Raw genomic sequence first — 19,982 nt, forward strand, 5'->3', positions numbered from 1 at the left:
CAATTAAAAAAAACATAACACAGAATATAAAGAGAACAGCAGAATAATTACAGAGCTGTTATGGGACCACAGTTGAAATTGAATTTGGAAATAAGTAACTGTGGGTTAGGGCATGTGAAGAAACAACTCTGAAACCTAGATATTAGAATTAGGAAGCTTCATGAGAATACATAGTTGTCTAGTATTTATCACAACCCAATGATAGAAATGTGTAGAACATTTAAGTCAAGATTATTTTTTAACCAAACTGTGCTTCAAGAGCATAATTAAACACCCTTATATTTGCACACAACTTGTGTTGGTATGTTTGTGTGTTGTGTGTGTATGTGTGTGTGTGTTGTACCTGTTTCTTAGGATTATGTCCATGTATTTATTAAATTCTGGAAAAGAAATACGATTGGTCAATCCTCCAGATATCACTGTATAGAGTTTCAATAACTGATTTTATTCTTACATTTAGACAGAGTACATAACTATATAAATGTGCCGTATTGATCGGATCCAAAGTTACATTTCTTTTATTGAACTTACTTGGGATGGTGCCATTGGTATATGTTGAGAGCAGTAGGTGGATTCCTGTGAAAACTATTACATATTTAGGGTAGGAATATTGTTCAAGATGTTGTTTACTATATTATACAGTCTTCCCCTACCTCGCACCCCCGGAATCCATAAAAGATTTTCATCTTAGATATCATTACCAGTGATTGTTATGCTTCTCTTAAACAACTTATTTGTTTATATATTAAAACATTGTGAATTATATAACTGATTGCACTTTTTATCTTTGCCTGAGAGGCAAATTGTTTTGTTAAGTCAAAGATAGTATGCAGTAATTTTAACATGCATTTTGTATTCAAATATAATTCCTGAATTCATGTTTTCCTACCTTCATTTTTCATTGATCCATTTATTTATTCATTTACTTTCTTTTGTTTTCATCAATTATTTTATTTATTTATTGAATAAACAAATAATTGAGTACCTACCATGTGACCATGTATTAAGGCATTGTAGCAATTCTCTGGATTCAGTGATAGATACAAATGCTCTCTGTTCACAAATATCTCACAGACTAGAAGAGGAAGCTTTCTCTTAAGTTAATATTTACACTAGATTGTGATTAATATAATGATCAAGAGATCAAAAAAATAATGGCACATAAAGGGAAAAGCAATCCAATGAACATCAGATAAGGAGCAGCTACCTGTTTTACAAAACAGCTACCTGTTTTACTGAGCCCTAAGTAAAAATTAGCCAAATAAAAAGCAAACAAAACTCTGATGAAAACAATCAAAAATGTAAATAAATGGAGACAGAGTCCATTTTTGTAGATACAATATTACTTAAGATGTCAGTTCTTCAAATTGACCTATAGATTCAATGAAATCTCCATCAAAATTCTTGCAAGTCATTTTGTGGATATTCACTGATTCTAAAGTTTATATGGAATGGGAACAATCTAGAATAACCAACACAATACTGAACAAAAAGAACAAAGTTGGAGAATGAACACTACCTAACTTCAACACCTACTATAAAGAGCTATAGTATTCTTCCCATTATTTCTTTCCCTGACCTCAGGCAGTTTTCTACCATACATATGCTTGTCAGTGTTCATCTGAAGACTTAAGGAGGTCTTCCAAAAATATCCAGAACTTTCTTTATCTCTCTCTTTCTTCTTCGTGCCGCTCTCTATTTTACGTTACTCTGACTTATGTTCTCTGGTTGTCTTGGCCTTTCCAGATTCCCAGATCCATCTAATCAATTCAGCTCCATGTTCCTGGTAACTTTCTCAAGGCATTAAGCTAGAACAGTAATGGGGCACACTTCATTTGTTACCCATAATTTAAGGATCACTATTCTTTGTTGTATGATCTTCATATCTTTACAACCATTGTTTTATGTACTTTTGTCTGTTTTCTATAGTTTCAAATGAGAAGATTAATCAGGTCTATTCCACTAGAAGTAGAAGACGCCAGGACGGTTTAAGAATAAAGAGGGCATATTAATATTTATTCTATTATAATAGAATATGTTATGTGCATCTGTATGAGAAGCCAAATGAACAGAGATTTATAAAGGAGAAAGCAATCAGTATAGTTAGATATGTTCATTGGTCTTGGAAAGTAGGGGAGAATTGGTGATCAGAGTGGCCTGATGAATAGAATGGTGGGAATAGTAGCTAGATTAGTGAATCAATGATTAAATGGGACTCAAGAAGTGAAAAAGGGCACATAAAGCTTACATTCTTAAGAAGCTGAGTTGAGCAGTGATGGAAGGGTATCGGATGGCATTATAAGAGATTACAGAATCAAAGGAAGATTTTTTTTTTAATTTTTATTTTTACTGTCAAAATCTTAGTTGAGATAAGAAAAGAAATAAAATTAAAACTGATTATGGATATGACAGAGTTTGCAAACAATGGCCTATAGACTAGAAACCAGTTTCTGTAAATAAAGTTTTACAGGAACACAGCTATTCCTATTCATTTACTTATCGTTTATGGCTGCTTCTGTGCTACAACAATAAAGTTCAATAATTGCAACAGAGATCATTATGGCCCCAAATTCAAAAATATATACTATCTGATCTTTTACAGTGCATTTACCAACCTCTGCACTAGGGTACCAGCATGCCATGAAAACATGATATATTCCTAGTCACAAGGAATTTCAAATTCAGCAGCAATCACTTTTAATATATTATACTGAGACAAATAGCATATTAATAATGTTAATGGAAAATAATAGTCTCACATTCTTTCATCTTGTGTAATGAAGGGTTAAAAATAATGTCTCCAAATAAAACTATGTGTCCTTTCTTAATATTAGATTAAAACGTTAACATTGCACACATGAACAAATTACATTTAATGGTGTAATAAAATTAAACTAAGCTTTATTATTTAAAATAATTTTTCAATTAGTAACTTGGCATGGCCGTATATCTTGTAGAATTTCAATAAAGAATAATAGCTACTGTGTTTCCCTGAAAATAAGACCTAGCTGGACAATCAGTTCTAACACGTCTTTTAGAACAAAAATTAATATAAGATCCAGTATTATATGTATTATATTATATTATATTATATTATATTATATTACATTATATTATATTATATTATATTACATCACATTACATTACATTACATTACATTATATTATAGACCCAGTCTTATGGTATAGTAAAATAAAACCGGGTCTTGTATTTAATTTTTGCTCCAAAAGACGCATTAAAGCTGATTGTCCAGCTAGGTCTTATTTTCAGGGAAACACAGTAGGGTCTATATGGTTTGATTTTGATATTCAAATTTATAATGTTCTATCATATTCAATGTCAATTAAATAAGAATGACTAAGTCTTTAGTAATTTTTTAACTTTATCTAGGTAAAGAAGTCAAGCCTAAGCCTCCACGTATGTTGTGTGTATAAATAAATAAATAAACAAATAAATAAATAAATAAGTAAATAAAACAAATCTTAAATGCATGCTTTAATTATTCTATGATTCTATTGTTGAGTATTTTGCTTAAAGTCAGAGCTTAACTATTTTGTGCAGACAATGTGCTTATTTCCTAAGTGTATTTCTGAGAACATGCTATGCCAAAGTTTTCCTTCATTTTTTATTCACTGGAGGTACAAATGAGTACCTTTAATTAACTTTTCATTAAAAATCTTAGTTCAGATTGTTGCTTTTTTCTCAAAATTACTCCTATTGTGATTGAAAATGAGGAACCATTATTTATCTGTTTGTATTAATTTTCTGCAATTATAAGAAGAAAATTAATATGGCTTATTAAAAACAATGAATAATATGTAAATGAAATATGCGTGAGTACAGGAAATATATCTTTATATAATCAACATTATTATTTATCTATATTTTTAGAGCCACAAGTAAAAAAGGAAGACAAGCCAGGTATGTGAATTTTATGTATAGATTCATACTTGCAATTCCATATTTATAGTGAATAGCATAATTTGAGTATATCTTTGCAAATGTTGGGTCCTAGTGTAAATATTATACCAAAATTTTATCCTTCATCACCTTTTTAAAATAAAGCAAACATACTACAGATTTTGTACTATGTGTTTCTAGGGGGAAAAAAACAAACTACTTATATAGGAAAAACTGCTCAGAAATACATGTGGTTCAGAAGAAAACAATTGACTAATAGAGCTCAGTTTTACAAAAACACTACTTTTGCTGATTATAGGACATAAATATTGTCAGAAAAACAACTGCTCTCACTTTTCCCCTTTTTGGGGGCTCCTGGGTGAATGAATATTTTTGAGGGCTGTAGTAGTCAGCAGAATCTTTTTTAAAAGAACAAAGAGCAATCAAATTCCCCAAACCCTTAAAATTTTGGTTCATGTTCCCTAACTGTATTAGGATTGTAGGGCTGCTGTAATAAAATACCATAAACTTGGTGACTAAAACACAGAGATTTATTCTCTCATAGTTCTGGAAGCTAGACGTCCAAACTTGAGGTGTCAGTAGGGCCATGTGTCCCTTGAAACCTGTAGGGAAGAATCAATACTTGCATCTTCTGGCTTCTGGTATTTGCCAGCAATCTTTGGTGTTCCTTGGATTATACAAGCATCACTCCAATCTCAGCCTCTGTTGTCACATGGACATCATCTCTCTTTGTGTCTCTATCATCATACCTTTTCTCCTCTTCTTATATGGATAACAGTCATATTGGATTAAGGACCTACCCTACTCCCATATGACAAATTCTTAACTAATTCCATCTACAATGACCCTATTTCCAAATAAGGTGACATTCGGAGTTAGTGGAGGTTAGGACTTCAGCATGTCTTTTTAGAGAACACAATTCAATCCGTAGAGGTCTGCTCTCTGCATCTCCCCCCCATTCATGTCCTTCGTATGGTGCAAAACATATTCACCCCTTTCTGCAGTCCTTAAGTCTCATTCATTTTAACATCAACTCTAAATTCAAAATTTCATCAATTCAAAGTCCCAAATCTCATTATGTAAATCAATTATGGGTGAAACTGAGGGTATAATTCTTCCTGCAGAAAATTTCCCTCTGTGAAACTATAAAACCAGAAAACAAATTACTGCTTCCAAAATAAAATAGTGAGATATCCACAAGATAGACATTGCCATTCCTAAAGGGAGAAATTGGATTGAAAAACAAAGAGGTCACACATTCCAAGTAAATCCACAACATAGCAGGGAAAATTCCATTAGACCTCAAATCCTGAGAAAATTCTAATTGGCTCACTTCTTGCCCTCTGGGCCTGGTAGGGTGGTGGCTCTGCCCTTTTGGCCCATCTAGGTGACAGTCATGCCCTGTCTACCTGAGGAGGTCCTATTAGCTCAAGTTTGAATCCATGGTTCTGCCATCAACAATGTTATTCCTTCATTTTATCCCATCTCTGTCCCTTTTTCCCAGGCTGGTATTGCTTCTATTTGTATAATATTCTCAAAAACATGACCAGTCTTGCATTCAGTTAAAGGATGTCCAAGCCATTGGACAAGAAGGCCCTCCACAGATCTTTCCTGGATCACCACATCTCTATCCCTGCCTTCTGCTGAGATGGTGGATTGGATCTATGAGTCACACATTTATTCTTTACTCACTTTACCAAAATTTGTCCAGCCATATCATTGACCCAGTCTCCAGGGCACTCTATCTAAACCATGTGCTGTTTCCTTTTGCTTAACAGTTTATTCCTCAATTAATTTTCCCTTTCCCATTTTATTATAAGCAGTAAAGAGAAACCAGGCTGAATCTTTCACACTTTGCTTGGAAACTTCCTCAGCTAAATACTCATGTTCTTCACTTATAAGTTCTACCTTCCACCCAATAGAAGAATACAATTCAGTCAACTTCTCTGCTCCTTCATAACAAAAATCACTCTTCACCTAGTATATATAGTAACGTGCTCCTTATTTCCTTCTGAGACCTCAGCAGAAACACATTTGACATTCTTATTTCTAACATTGTGTTCATGATGACATATGTAGTCTCTAAGATGACAGAAGCTTTCTTTATAGCTCTCCTCAATTCTTTATGAATACTCATCAGAATAGCCTTTAATGTCAATATTTCTGCCAATCGTCTTTTCAAGGCATCTAGTCTTTTTATATCAAGTGCCTCAAAAATCTTTGAGCCTCAACCCATTACCTAATTCCAAAGACACTTCCATATTTATAGATATTTATTACAGCAGCATCCCATATCCCAGTACCATTCCCAGGATGCCTGGAATAAAGTACCACAAAATGGGTAGGTTAAAACAACAAAAATTTATTCTTTCATAGTTCTAGAGGCTACAAATCCAAAATTAGGATGGCATCAGAGCCACACTCTCCTTGAAGCCTATATAGGAGAACCTTTCCTTGCTTGTTGTAGCCTCAGGTGTTTGCCAGCAATCTTTGTGTCCCTTGGCTTGTAGAAGCATCACTCCAATCTCTGACTCCATCATCACATAGTCATCTTCTTCCTGTGTGTCTCTATCCTTGTTTCTCTTTTCTTCTTTTTATAAGAACACCAGTCAGATTGGCTTAAGGACCCACCCTACTCCAGTATGACCTCATCTTATCTTATCTAATCACATCTGCAACCATCCTATTTCTAAATAAGGTGACTGTGGGGTCAGAGTCCCAGAAAGCAGTTTCCAGGCTCTGGCCCTCATGTGGAAAGGTGCTGGCTCCGGTAGTAGATGGCCATCAACTGTGACTAGTTGGCCATCAGCTATAATCAGTTAGCCATTAGCCACTGATATAACTCCATGGCTATGCTGGGAGGTTGGTTGGAAGAGAAGCGGACGGTTGCCGATCATGTGTCTCCCACCCAGCCACCAGCGAAAATATAGTGGTATGACTCCCCTATTGCCATGTGGGGCGGCCTGCGGGGTCTCTGGTCCCGCTCCCCACATAAGAACGCAGGATATGGTGAGGCCAAAAAGGAACACCCACGGAGCCATAGACGGGGGAGTCCTACCACTATACTCTCACTGGCAACATCCGCCTCTCTGCAATCCGCTCTTGCTAGCTCAGCCATCATCTTACTGCTAGCCCCCATTTTTCTGCTAGCGTAGCCACAGCAGTTATATTAGAGGCCAATAGCTCACTGGTTACAGCTGACGGCCAACCAGCCACAGCTGATGGCCATGCAATCACAATTGATGGCCATTTACTATCTGAGCCAGCACGTGAGGCCAAGAGCCTGGAAACTGCACTCCTTGCTCTGTCCCCACACCTATCTACGGCTCTGTGGGTGTTCCTTTTTGGCCTCACCATATCCCGCGTTCTTGTGCGGGGAGCAGGAGCTGAGTCTCTGCATTACAGTCACATTGTGAGGTACTGGGGGTTATGACTTCAAGATATCTTTTTTGTGTGGGACACAATTTGTTGTGCGGTGCGGCCTGCGGGGTCTCAGCTCCCGCTCCCCACATAAGAATGTAGGATATGGTGAGGCCAAAAAGAAACACCCACGGAGCCATAGATAGGGGAGTCAATCCAATATATTCTTGCTGGAGGCATCCGCCTCTGCAATTCGCTCTTGCTAGCCCCCATTTTGTTTTTTTTTGCTAGCATAGTCACAGCAGTTATATTAGTGGCCAATGGCTCACTGGTTACAGCTGACAGCCACTAGCCACAGCTGATGGCCATCCAATCACAGTTGATGGCCATTTACTACCTGCGCCAGCACTTTTCTATGTGAGGCCAAGAGCCTGGAAACTGCTTTTTGGGGCTTTGTCCCCACACAATTCAAGCCAGAACTATTCTACACAACAAACATCTTTGAAAAACATAAAATTCAGGTTGAAATCAATTAGCAGTAGCAACAACTTAATGACCGACAAGCATGTGGCATGATTCTAACTACTGTCTGTTTAATAGTCCAGCGTTGACAAACCAACATGAAACTGGAATAATTTTTAGTACAATTTTGCTTTTCAATGATGGTAAACAAAATAAAATAATTTCCAAAACTGAATTTGTGCTCTAGTTAATTGTTATTCAGATTTTAAATTTTCTGCTTTGAGTTTTCCCTTCAGAGTCACAAGTTAAAAGGGAAACAAACTCAAATAACAATAATTTTATTCTTAAATTGATAGAGCTGATATAACCTTCATTTTAGATTAAAAGAGGCTTACCACCACCAGTAGAGATTTTACACAGAGCTTCCCAGATCCTCATTATTTGGCTTTAAGTGGGCCTCAGCACACTCCAGTTTTCAGGAGACATTTCTGAGGGTTTTTGAAAACAAATGTAATCATGTTTAATTTGTCAGTTTCTTTCTGATAACGCACACGAGTCATAAAAATCATAGGTTACTGAGATTAGAAGAGGAAGAGGACAAGAATTATATATAATTACATATAATTAATAATTATTTGGCATCTGCTATAAGTTAAAGAATAACATAAGATTTTTAGTTTCATCATATCACTATGAGAGACGTAAATCATGACAATTATTAGTTATACTTAATATCTATGAAAACAATCCAATAGACCAGCTTCAGAAATTAAATTATTTTTCCAAGATTTTCAAGTTAAATATTGGAGGTAGGATTCTGCCTATGTCTGATTTATTCAAAATCCTGGGTTCTCTCACTAAGAGATTGTCTCAGACTAGCAATCATTTCATTAAGAGGAAACATTGACCTAAAGTCAGGATAACTTTTCCAAGTTTGCATTGCTATTTAGTGCTGATATCTTAGGTCTAGTACCAACTAGCTATTGACCCGAGGCAAGTGACAAAAACCCTTAGTTTCTGTGGAAACAATTACTTCATTATAAAAATTACTTATCAGGATTCTTCAATATCACCAAATTCAAGAATTGAAGTCGAGATATGTATACAATATTATATTATTCCTTTAATTCTCACCAGATTTTACCTAGCTACTAATCGTAAGCTTGAGTCTAGTTGTTCTTATAAATAATATATTTTAATGTAACAAGACTCATAGATGCCTATTATCTCATGATTTATTTATATTTATTTGCTGCAGATGAATGTATATTACTAGACATAAATACTTTGCATATCACCTACAATTTTTATTCTTCACCAGAAACCTAATACCATTTAACACCTCTAGTTAGGCCTAGTACCATTTAAAACTTTTATTTATTATTGTCAAATAGTGTAGTTTTGTAGTGATTTAATTGAATGTTATTTATTTCTATAAATAAATATTTTTAGCTACATCTGAAAAAGCTCAAAGCACAGTGTATATATGAATTTTATCTATAATGTTATATAGAATTTTTTGCAAGAAAATTTTAAAATATTTTCAATAATATAAATTTACAATTTCTATATCAGTATTGATACTTCATTATAGCCTACTTTTTGGATATTACAGGTGCTTAAATGTAAATAAGAATTCTTGGTATATTGTTTTCATGCAACACAAACCTTTTTATATAAACTATGATGACATGAAAATTTAGGAACAGTTTTTTTTCCCACGGGCACAATTGGTGAATCTATGTTATTTTCTACTTAACATTGGCCTAATTCACAGAAGGAATTCACTGAGTCTTAATTTATAATGCTAGACACCTGAAAAGATTTGATTTTTATTATTTTCAGCAGAAGACATAGTGAAACAAGAAAAGCCTGTTTCTCAATGTAAACTAGGTATTGTGTCGGTAGTATTTGTAGTATCAAATTATCTCTCAATTTTCTAGTTTTAGCAGGATAAAGAGCATAGAGTCTATTCTAAAATTCTTAGTTAGGATTCATGTCTTAAGACATCCAGGTTCTAGAACGTCTCCAGTTTTTGTCATCGTCACAGTGTTTTTTGTACTGAGGACTTGACCAGTCCCATGTTACTACACAACTAGTCCTCCTTTCCTGTCAGAGGCTTAATTTAGCACAATCATCCCCAGCATTCAGATGAATGGGCTCTATATGTTATTTTGTTTTGTTCTGCTTGGGCAAGACATCCTTAGAAAACATTTGTAATTCAGATTGGCTCATTCAAACGTGACCATTTTAGACTCCAAAACAAGGAAAAGGATATCCACATTTCTCTCTACTTTTCCTCCTTTCTTCTTTACTCCGTCTTTGTCTTCCTTCCTTTCTTTTTATTCCTTGTCTTAAATTTAGGAAAAAGTAGAGGTAAGCCAATGTGTTCCACTAATACAGAGAAACACAGAATTTACCAAGGTGAGTTTAATAATTGGTTTTTACTTAAGACGAGCAACTTTATTCAAGTTTCAGTTTAAGCTAATTAAATAAGAATTTAATTTTGAGGCAGTCCCAAACCTCAACTATTCTGTAGAATTTTTTCCTTTATTCTAGGATAAATGATTTATCCAATGTTGTGAATATGTTTAGTCCAGGATCTTTAAAAAGTTAAAACATACTTTCTTTAAACGTATCTTAGGAAACCTTTTGCTTACATTTTTTAAAATTTTACTTTAGAGAATCTGTTTACAATGGGTTTGAGTCAGGTTTATTTCATTTGCCTATGCTTTCAAAAACATGAGACATTAACAGCAGAAACCCTACGAATAAAGAAAGCGGAGCTGGAGAATAGAGAATAACTGTCTATATTAACATAAGCAGAACCTTAGAAACAATTTTTAGAACCTCCTAACTTAAAGAATAATGAAAACCTGTTATTTCTTCATTGTTCCAGATGTCAGTCATTTTGAGGCAAAATTATAGAAAGAATGAGAGATTTTATTCTTTGAACATATAGAAAATATGTTCTCCTCTAGCTACACCTTTCTTGTATTTCAATAATAACACTCATACTCTTTAAATTCGGTTTCCCAAGAAAGCTTTTCCATTAGGAAGTTTGACCAGCTGATTGACTCCCATGCTGAACACTTGAAAACTTTAACTTTATATAGGATCATTATAATAATCTCCTTAACTCAAATCTTTAACTATGTCGATAAAAACATAGGGAACAGAAGACATTCTGTATATGTACCACTTTTGCCCTGCCCTAGTTTTACACCAAAAAAACAAACAAACAAAAACTTAGGTTTCCCTGCTAACCTTAGGTTCCCAGGGAGGTATCTTCTACAAGAAAGATAAAAAAAAAAAAAAAAAAAAAATGTCTTCTTCCTATTCTAATTCAGTAATGAAAAGGGGATACATGTTTTATAAAACAATACTTCTGTGTAGAAAAATACAGGGAAATATAGTGAAGGCAAGGGATAGCGTGTGTCTTGGCAGGTTAGGGGATGATTTGAATTAAGAAAATTCTTATAGCAAGAAAACTTCAAAGGACATCTGCAGATGAACAAGTTTTCTTTGTGTTTCCATCCAATTTGAATAGAAGTCGTCACTTGCTATTTTATCAAAGAAACAGCTATGTTTATGTCAATATTGGTGTTATTTCAAAGTGAATACAAAATATCAAGGTTGAAATATATAATTGTTTTGTGACGATATTTTTTTCCTATCACAGAAGAAAAAGTTGTCAAGCAAGTAAAAGTTACCACAACAGAAAAAACAGGTTAGTAGATATTTCATATTTTTCTTCTATGTATCAGTTTTATGTTATGTGGGTACATACACACACACACACACATACATGCACACACACACATCTTCACTGAAGTTTGCATACTTTTAGTGCCATATATTCTAAGATTCTGACTTCTTATAAATGATTAAAAGATATACTCAATAAAAATTAACACTGGAAAATTAGAATGACATAACTTTAGTTTTTAAAAGTGTGATTGACCTAAGCTTACATATAATTCATGAGGAAATCCATATTATGCATTGATTGCCATGTGATATTAGGTATTTAGTCTTATTTTCAAAGCATATTTTCTCAAATTTTAAAATCACAAAAATCTGAAACTTTCTGTTATTTATGTATTCTATGGAGTAATTTCCTCTCATGAGAGCTCCACAGACAGTTACATGGAGCTGCCCCAGAGAAAGATCAACAGAATGTATAATATTAAAGCAAAACAGTCCATCCCTCATTGTTTCATGTGAGAAAAACAAGGACGTACACACACTCTTGCAGTTCTAGAGCTCTTTTCTGTAAGGATGAACAAAACTGAGTCTTTATCTCTGCTGACATCTGTAACCACTGAATCTCCCATTTGATTCCAAGACAGAAATCTTACCCACCTTAGTCATGAACAGTAAATCTCTTATTAAAAGTAAATCCAAATGAAAAAGTCTGAAAAGTAATTTCTTTCAACAGAGATAGCCATGATAATAAGTATTTAAATACAGTTTCTCAGAGGAAAATATAATAAAATTCAGGAAAGAACCAGTTATTTATAGAAATTATAGACTATTATTACATGAGGAAGAAAGAAACTCCATAAGGCCATTTCACGCTATCTCTTATGACCATTTTACTCTATTCCAACCATTGCCAAAGCTCATAATTTTAGTTAATGTTCCTCTAATTTTCACCATAAATTGTTAAGGGATCCTCTGAGTATCTCATTTAGTTATATAGGTATTTGGAGATTATGAAGAAACTAGTCCAATGTATCTATGTTTCAAATATATACTAGTTTAAAATTTTGCATACATTTCGTGTCTTAGTTTTTCCTTAGCAATGTGATTAATGCATTCACTGACAGTGAAATAGTAGAGCTCAGAGAGAATGGATTACACTTCTGATAAAAAGAGAATCTAAAACTAAGAAGGATAAGTATAAATGCTAAAGAGTTGTTTTTCCCCATGGTTTATATTCATCAATATGACATTTATTTTCCTCCATTCTCCACGGTCAAGCCCAAACCAGCAAGTAAGAGATGAAAAGAATAAAATCTCAAAAGTATTGCTTGGTCATTTCAACTTTAACAATTTGCTTTTTTTAAAATTATTATTTTTAGTGTTGCCTAGACTAAAATGCCTATATAGGTGATAAAGTAATGTTTTTGCTATGGCTTTGATTTAACATCCTTATCTTTCTCTACTAATTGATAGTTAACTATAACTATACAGAAAAAAATCTCTGGAAGTTATATCACTATTATCAATATTAAAAGAGTGAGTCCATATAGGCTATAAAATAACACTAAGAAGCTAGGGTGATGAGAATTTTTTAAACATTCATAATGAATAATGAAAAATAAGAGATGGTATACAATTTCTGACAATATGAACAGCATATTATTTTTAATTTGTTTGCTTTAAGAAGTATTAATTATACTGTAGGTACTTGTTGGTATTTAGAAATACACAAAATTATAAACATTTTGCCATTTGTTTATTAAAATCATGGAATTTTCTCATGAGTATGGACGTTAGAGACCAGCCATTTTATTGTTTAGGAGTGATACAGAGATTATTACAGTTGTAGAGTTTAAAAGGTGATTATTGGGCACAGGAAGACATGAACATTTGCCCATTATCACAAAGGTAGGAAATATATTCAAAATTGTGTCAAAATTGTTATGATGGTCCTTGAATGATCTGTATTTGTGAAATGGAAACTTAGATGAAGTCAGGAGTAGATGTTGGTCAAATATTCTCTGGGTCTTTATGAAAATGGATTGACAAGGTCCAAAGATGAATTTGGTGAATCCAGTTAGGAAGCTACATAAGTTGTTCAGGAGATATGGTGCAAATATATGGGGCCTAAATAGAATATATATTCAAATCAAAGAACCTGTTGCATACATTTTGAATAAACATTTGAATAATATTATTATTGTTACTATAATTTATTATACTTTGGTATTGCTATGATTATGACAGTTTAATAACTTGAATATTATCTACTTAATTTCTTTTTATTTTGCATGCTTATTTAATATTAACATTTATGCAAATTAAGTTCATAGAAGTTCATTCTTGAATGCTGTCAATCCCTAATTTACATATATCCAATTTAGTCTTATGACAACATGGTTCCCACATCTTCTCACCTACTTCACTGCTGGTGCACCATGTTGGGGAAAAATAGTAGTACTTAAGAGAATCTCCAAATTCAGGAGTGAGATAAGCAAAGGCCAGTTAAATATCAATTAAAGCTCAGGAGTACTCACCCTGGAAGTGATTAAAAAGAATTAATGCTTGACAGTGATCTTCTCTATTTCAAAGTATTCTCAACTTCATTCAAAATATCCTACCCTATGTGGCTTCATTTGAAAATCCAATTTGATGAAAGAGAGAGAGACCCTATTTTTTTGTTTTTTAATTCAAATATTTTTCAGAAGACTGACAGAGATATCAATTACAAATTTTGATTTCATTTGTAGTCTACTAAACTTAGTTTACATACATCTGTGAGAAATCTAATTGGACCTTTCCAGAGAGGGCGGTTCAGTAAAATAAAAATACAAATGTGGTACTTTCTGGAATAAGACAAGTCTGGGTTAAATTTTCAACAAGAAGCTAATGTCTAGCACCAAAATGCTTCAGACCCAGCATTAAAGGAACTAGAAAGAGTCAAAGAGGTAAAGAGAGAGCTTGTAAAATGCCAAAGGCAATTTGTCATCTGCTTTAAACTATCCCCAAGGGATGAGTCAACCTTTACCAAAAAGAAAAATCCTCTTCTTATTATTCCCCACTTTGTCATATTCTATTCTCTTTTTATACCACATGGCACCAAGAGGGCTAATAGGTTTGTAATTGTCTTACAGGATGCCCTGAGAATGAACCTGACCTTGTTTTTACTGTGTTTCTCTGACAATATGCTTTCTGTGTTCCAATTATATGCAAATGACTTTGGGGCCATGCTTCCCATGTAAATGAGGGTAGCCTGTAAATATATAAATAAGAAATGCTTCCTATACATTCCTATACAAACAATCCACAGATTGTCAGTTAATTTTGATTTTTCTCTATAGAAAAAGGTAAATATCAAGAAAAAAATCTCCACCTATAAAAACAGATGTTATTGCATTTTTGGCTTACATTGTCTTAATTCACTACTTTTACTAAATTTGAAAATTAAAGCAAAGCTTAAAATGGCTTTTCATTTTATTTTCTGCTAGTGTTTAGTCTTGTGGTTTTGTGGTAAGATCTAGTTTATCTGACATTGAGCCGTGGTATTATTGACAATGAAACATTTTGCTAAATATTATAACCAATATATGTGGATTGCCAAAAATGTTACTATAATGCAGCAGTATTAACGAAATAGCATTTTCTTTCATACTCACTTGAACCTTTAAAAATATTCAGTATTTCACTGTTAGTATTAATGTCATTTACCATACTGATGACATTGATTCACTGTTGATAGTATTGTACTATATTCTATCAAATTGCACACACTACATTTTACTGAAAACTAATCTGAATTCAACATATTTTCTTAAAATAGAAATTATCCCATTCTATTGTAGTTAGTTTAATTCTTTTAAGAATATATATCTCAATTTTTAAAATATATAATATTTTGCATGATTCAAACACTAAGACATGTATGATGCTAACTGAAAAAATATCCCTCCATTTCCTTTTTATTACCTATTCTATCAGTTCCCATTCCCAAACTATCTAATAATATCTAATATATAAACATTTTTATTTCTTAATGTATCCTTCTACCAATATATAAATGCATATACACATACATATATACAAATATATATATTTCCACTTTTTTTGCACAAATCATGACATCGTATAAATAGCCCTTTCCCTATATTTTTCTATTCAACAGTGTATTTTGAAGATTTTTTTATATCAGTAGATAAAAGATTTCCTCATTAATAGTATTCTTATATAATTGTACACAATTAACTAGTCTTTGATTTACACATGATTAACAAGCTTTCTTTAATGATACACAATAATAAATATATCTACCTGTCTAGTTTTGTGAATTTATCTTTGGGATAAAATGTATTAAAGCAATATTTTAATAAAATTGTATATTCAATGTAAGTTTATAGATATTCTTAATTGTTCTCTAAAAGAGTATTATTTTGTATTCCCCACTGTTAATGAATTAGTTAGTTGACATAATTTTGGATGATTCAAATTCTTCGCAATCATGAACAAATGTTTCCTACTTTTTAATGAATAAATATATCTTGAGGTGTAAGACTGAATAATTAAAGCTTTTAGTCAGTGACTTCAGAAGACAAGGTATATTGGAGAAAGAGATAATTTCTTTAGATAGTATACTTTTGTGTTTATCACCTACCACTCATTTATTCTTCCTGAGATTTTATAACGTCAGGTTCTTCATTCAAAAACTAAACTGGGGGAGTTTGAATAGTTAATATTAATTAATACTCATATGTATTCTAAAAGGACAATGGTAGAATATGCATTTTATGCCATTCAGAAAAAGAAGTTTAGATTATTGTGAGCATTCATAGTGCATCAAATCAAAGATGAGATTTTACAGGAATAAAGAGGAAACCAAAAAGAATCTATACTTTGAAGCTTTACGACTTCATCTTTCGGGACTACATTGGGAATATGACTTAAAAATTACTCAAAATGCATTGCCTATTGCTCATTTCAGTGTAAGTTGTATTATTCCTAATTTAATTTGAACAAAAAGAAATAGGAAATATAAATAGCTAATATTTTACCTATAGGTAGAAAATTATCACTGATTTTTTTTTCCTTTTTACTTTTTAGACCAACCAAAACCAGCTTCAAGTAAGTGTACCATTTTAGAATTTAAGAACTTGGTTTTAATTAATTTAATTTTGTAATTTCTTTGAATTGTACATGCAGAAAAAATGTATAGTATATTTATTAATGCAATAGCCATCATGCCATTAACTATGTAAATTATTCAGATTGACAGAATATTCTGTTTATTGAATTTATTAATCCTTGAACAAGTATTTATTGAGCATATATTAGGTATATTACATTGTACCAGGATATATGAAGGAACACCTAAAATCATTTCTGTTGTCATAGCTGTGTAATTAACACATTTACCATGACAACTAATACCTGTGGGTAAAAAAAATGATAGCATTTCTCATTTATGTACTTTCAGTTGTTTGTTAATTTGTATTGCGTAAACACAGTATGGAGATACTCTAATAATCACTGCTAGGTCAAGAAAAATTCAGAACACGTAATACCTGCCTTCAATTATTTAATTTTAACACATTAGTTTTTTGTTTTTTTATTTTTTCAAAACTTGCAGATAAGTTGTTCTTAGTATATGAGAATTACTGTTTTATTTTGATATTTCAAACAGTATTAAAAATGCAACAATTTATGACATTTTGAAAATTTATGAAATTTTATAAAAATTAAATTACTTGATACTGTTAAATCATGACCCAGGCTTTACCCTGGGGTATAAATATGTGCATTTCAGTCAAGAATGTATCTAGAAGTTATATCCAACGTTTTTAGATGACAAGGACTCACGTGGTTCCTTATGAATGTTATGACAGATTCTTACAAGTGCAGCTACAGTTTTCTTCTGAATGAATTCCATGCCAATGTTAAAACATTAAATGTTACCTTTGGGTTGGAGAAAATCTCTAGTCCATTTAGTTTGTATTTTTACTACTAATGTGAAGAATATAATAAAAATTAAGTGTTGAAAGTCAAAACTAGAATGCTAGTATAAAATATAATCATTTGCAAATACTGTTTTATTTATGAAACATTATTCATTTTCTATCTTCAGTATAATAAAATAGTTTAATCCAATTTTCTTGAATTTGAAAATAGCTTCCCAAAAAGTTATATAAGACTGATAGTTAAATGTATCAGGTTTAGAGAAGATGTTATCACTTCAGCTGATTTGTGAGGAAATATATATTTTTAAAAACCTGGTATGTTATATTTTAAAATATTGTTAGTCTACGGATTTCTTTTAAAGAACAAAATGAAAGACTGGTTCTGCATTATTATAGTCTATGGACAAATAACATTTTATAGCTTGTTTCACTACTCCAACTGTAGTCAAAACGAGTTGAGTTTATTTCAGTGATATTTTAACCTCATCCCACAAACCCATCCTTTATATTTAGTGCATCTTATACTTGAAGTTGCCTTATAAATATTCAATGAAAGCATGCATGCCTGGATATATGAGAATCATGTTAAAAGTTTATGTAATGGAGATATATAATTTGTAAATTATAATTAACAGAACAAACCAAAGGACTTAGAATTCATTAATTCTACCATGAGTGAAGAGAGTTTAAGATTAGCGGAAGAGGATAAATTAAGTTAAATGTATGGTGATGGAAGGAGAATTGACTCTGGGTGGTGAATACACACTGTGATATATAGATGATATATAGAATTGTACACTTGAAACCTATGTAATTTTACTATTCATTGTCAATCGTATAAATTTTAATTAAAAAATGGTTAGTCTCTATATTGGTTCTACTTTCAAAACAGATTTCTAGTTACAGTTTTCAGAAATATTAGTTATCAGTATGTTTCTGTGGCATTTTATATACATGTGTCTATTGTCATTGCTGTTGGAATTCAATAGGAAATATCTGCAGATGAAGCTCAATTTTTTGCTACTGAAATATAAAACTGCTCCTTCCTTTTACTTTTCTTTCTTTTTTTCCCTATTATATTCTTCTTTTCTAAAGAGGAAACATCAGAAATCAAAGAATCAGGTAAATATTTCCTTCCCCAGAGGAGGTAACAAAGATCTGTGGAAATAGTATATAAATGTGAACCTCTATCTAGCTGTGCAATATTTGGGGAAAACCCTTAACTGCACAAATTCCCAGTTTCCTCACCTATAGAACAGGCATAATAACTTCTCCAAAGGCTTGTTATAAGTATTAAATGAAATAATATGCATAACCTCTCCACTACACAGTTCGCTGTCACTCATTAAATATCAGTTTTCTTTTCACTGTTGTCTGATAAATATAGTTGAACAATATCATCAATCAACTAAAACTCTGTTTTGAAAAGCAAGTGTCCACATTTTGCTTGGAGATATTTTGTGGCGTTCATTATTTTTATTCAATAGTTTATTTATTGAGCATCTATAACACCAGTCAAATTCTTATTTCCTGAAGACAAAAGCTATAAATGTAGATTTTTTCCCCTAGTTGTTACTAGTTTAAATATATTAATAATACATGGATTACTATAGTTTTATTTCAAAGCATGTAAACACAAAAACAAAGTGATGGGGCGTTGCCATACTGGTGACTTAATGAATACAAGCCAAGTAACCAAGCATAAGAAAAATACCAGGGGGGCCAAAAAAATGTATACAAGTGGACACTAGTCAGCGTTGCTCAAGCAGTAGTCTGACGTAATCAGAAGTGTCTGCACACTGATGGTAAACATTTTGAGCACCTCTTGTAATTGCAGAAGTCAAATGTGACTTGTACTCATCTTTTGCTATCAGTATATATTGAGAATTACAATTTTAATAGTTTTTTTTTCCTTGCTTAAAATGTGTATACTTTTTTTTGACACCCTCTGTATATATGTTCTCACAAGAGAGAGACTCTTCACATCTTGAAAAAGCTGATCCCTTCACTTATGGAATTAAGTCTCATTTCCAAATGCTTGTTCCATGATTGAGTAAAAAAATTGTTTTTTTAAGCCAATGATTTCTGTTGTTTTTTTTCTTTCTCCTAGGAAAGAAGAAAATTGAAAAATCTGAAAAGGAAAGTAAAGGTAAGACATGAATATCAAATTAGTGATAAAAATACAGGGATAAAAAGATATAATTATACAAATGTTATCACTTAAAAGCAATTTATGATTTTAAACCATGCATCAGAATTGCTGCTAATTGTAGGATTACTCACACAAGAGGTGTAGGTATTGCATTATTATTAGGTACCTAAAGAGAATAGGAATTTAAATCCTAAAGCAAACTCTACCTGTTACTGCTAAATTAACACCTCAGAGTTCTTTTCATGTAACGCCAAATTGTCAATATTGACCAGACAAAATGCAACTCCAAACCTTAGCAAGACTTTGAATAAATATAATACATGACTCTAATGACCATTTTTCTCTATAGAAACAGCAGAAATGAAGCATCTTAAAGAAGAAAAAAATATTTTTTAAACACTTAAAAGCCCTGAGCCAAAATATTTGAGTCC

General features: G+C 32.3%; 1 protein-coding gene across 1 annotated transcript in view; it reads left to right on the forward strand.

The window, feature by feature from the left end:
• Positions 1-19,982, forward strand: part of TRDN (triadin) — a 343,597-nt gene that overhangs the window by 300,302 nt on the left and 23,313 nt on the right. The window contains exons 23-28 of the mRNA XM_081044419.1: positions 3,892-3,921; positions 10,108-10,167; positions 11,426-11,473; positions 16,546-16,566; positions 18,495-18,521; positions 19,510-19,548. Coding sequence (XP_080900545.1) covers positions 3,892-3,921; positions 10,108-10,167; positions 11,426-11,473; positions 16,546-16,566; positions 18,495-18,521; positions 19,510-19,548 — 225 coding nt within the window. The remainder of the gene's footprint in view (positions 1-3,891; positions 3,922-10,107; positions 10,168-11,425; positions 11,474-16,545; positions 16,567-18,494; positions 18,522-19,509; positions 19,549-19,982) is intronic.

The sequence above is a fragment of the Rhinolophus hipposideros genome (assembly GCF_964194185.1).
Source record: "Rhinolophus hipposideros genome assembly, chromosome: 3".
NCBI lineage: Eukaryota > Metazoa > Chordata > Mammalia > Chiroptera > Rhinolophidae > Rhinolophus > Rhinolophus hipposideros.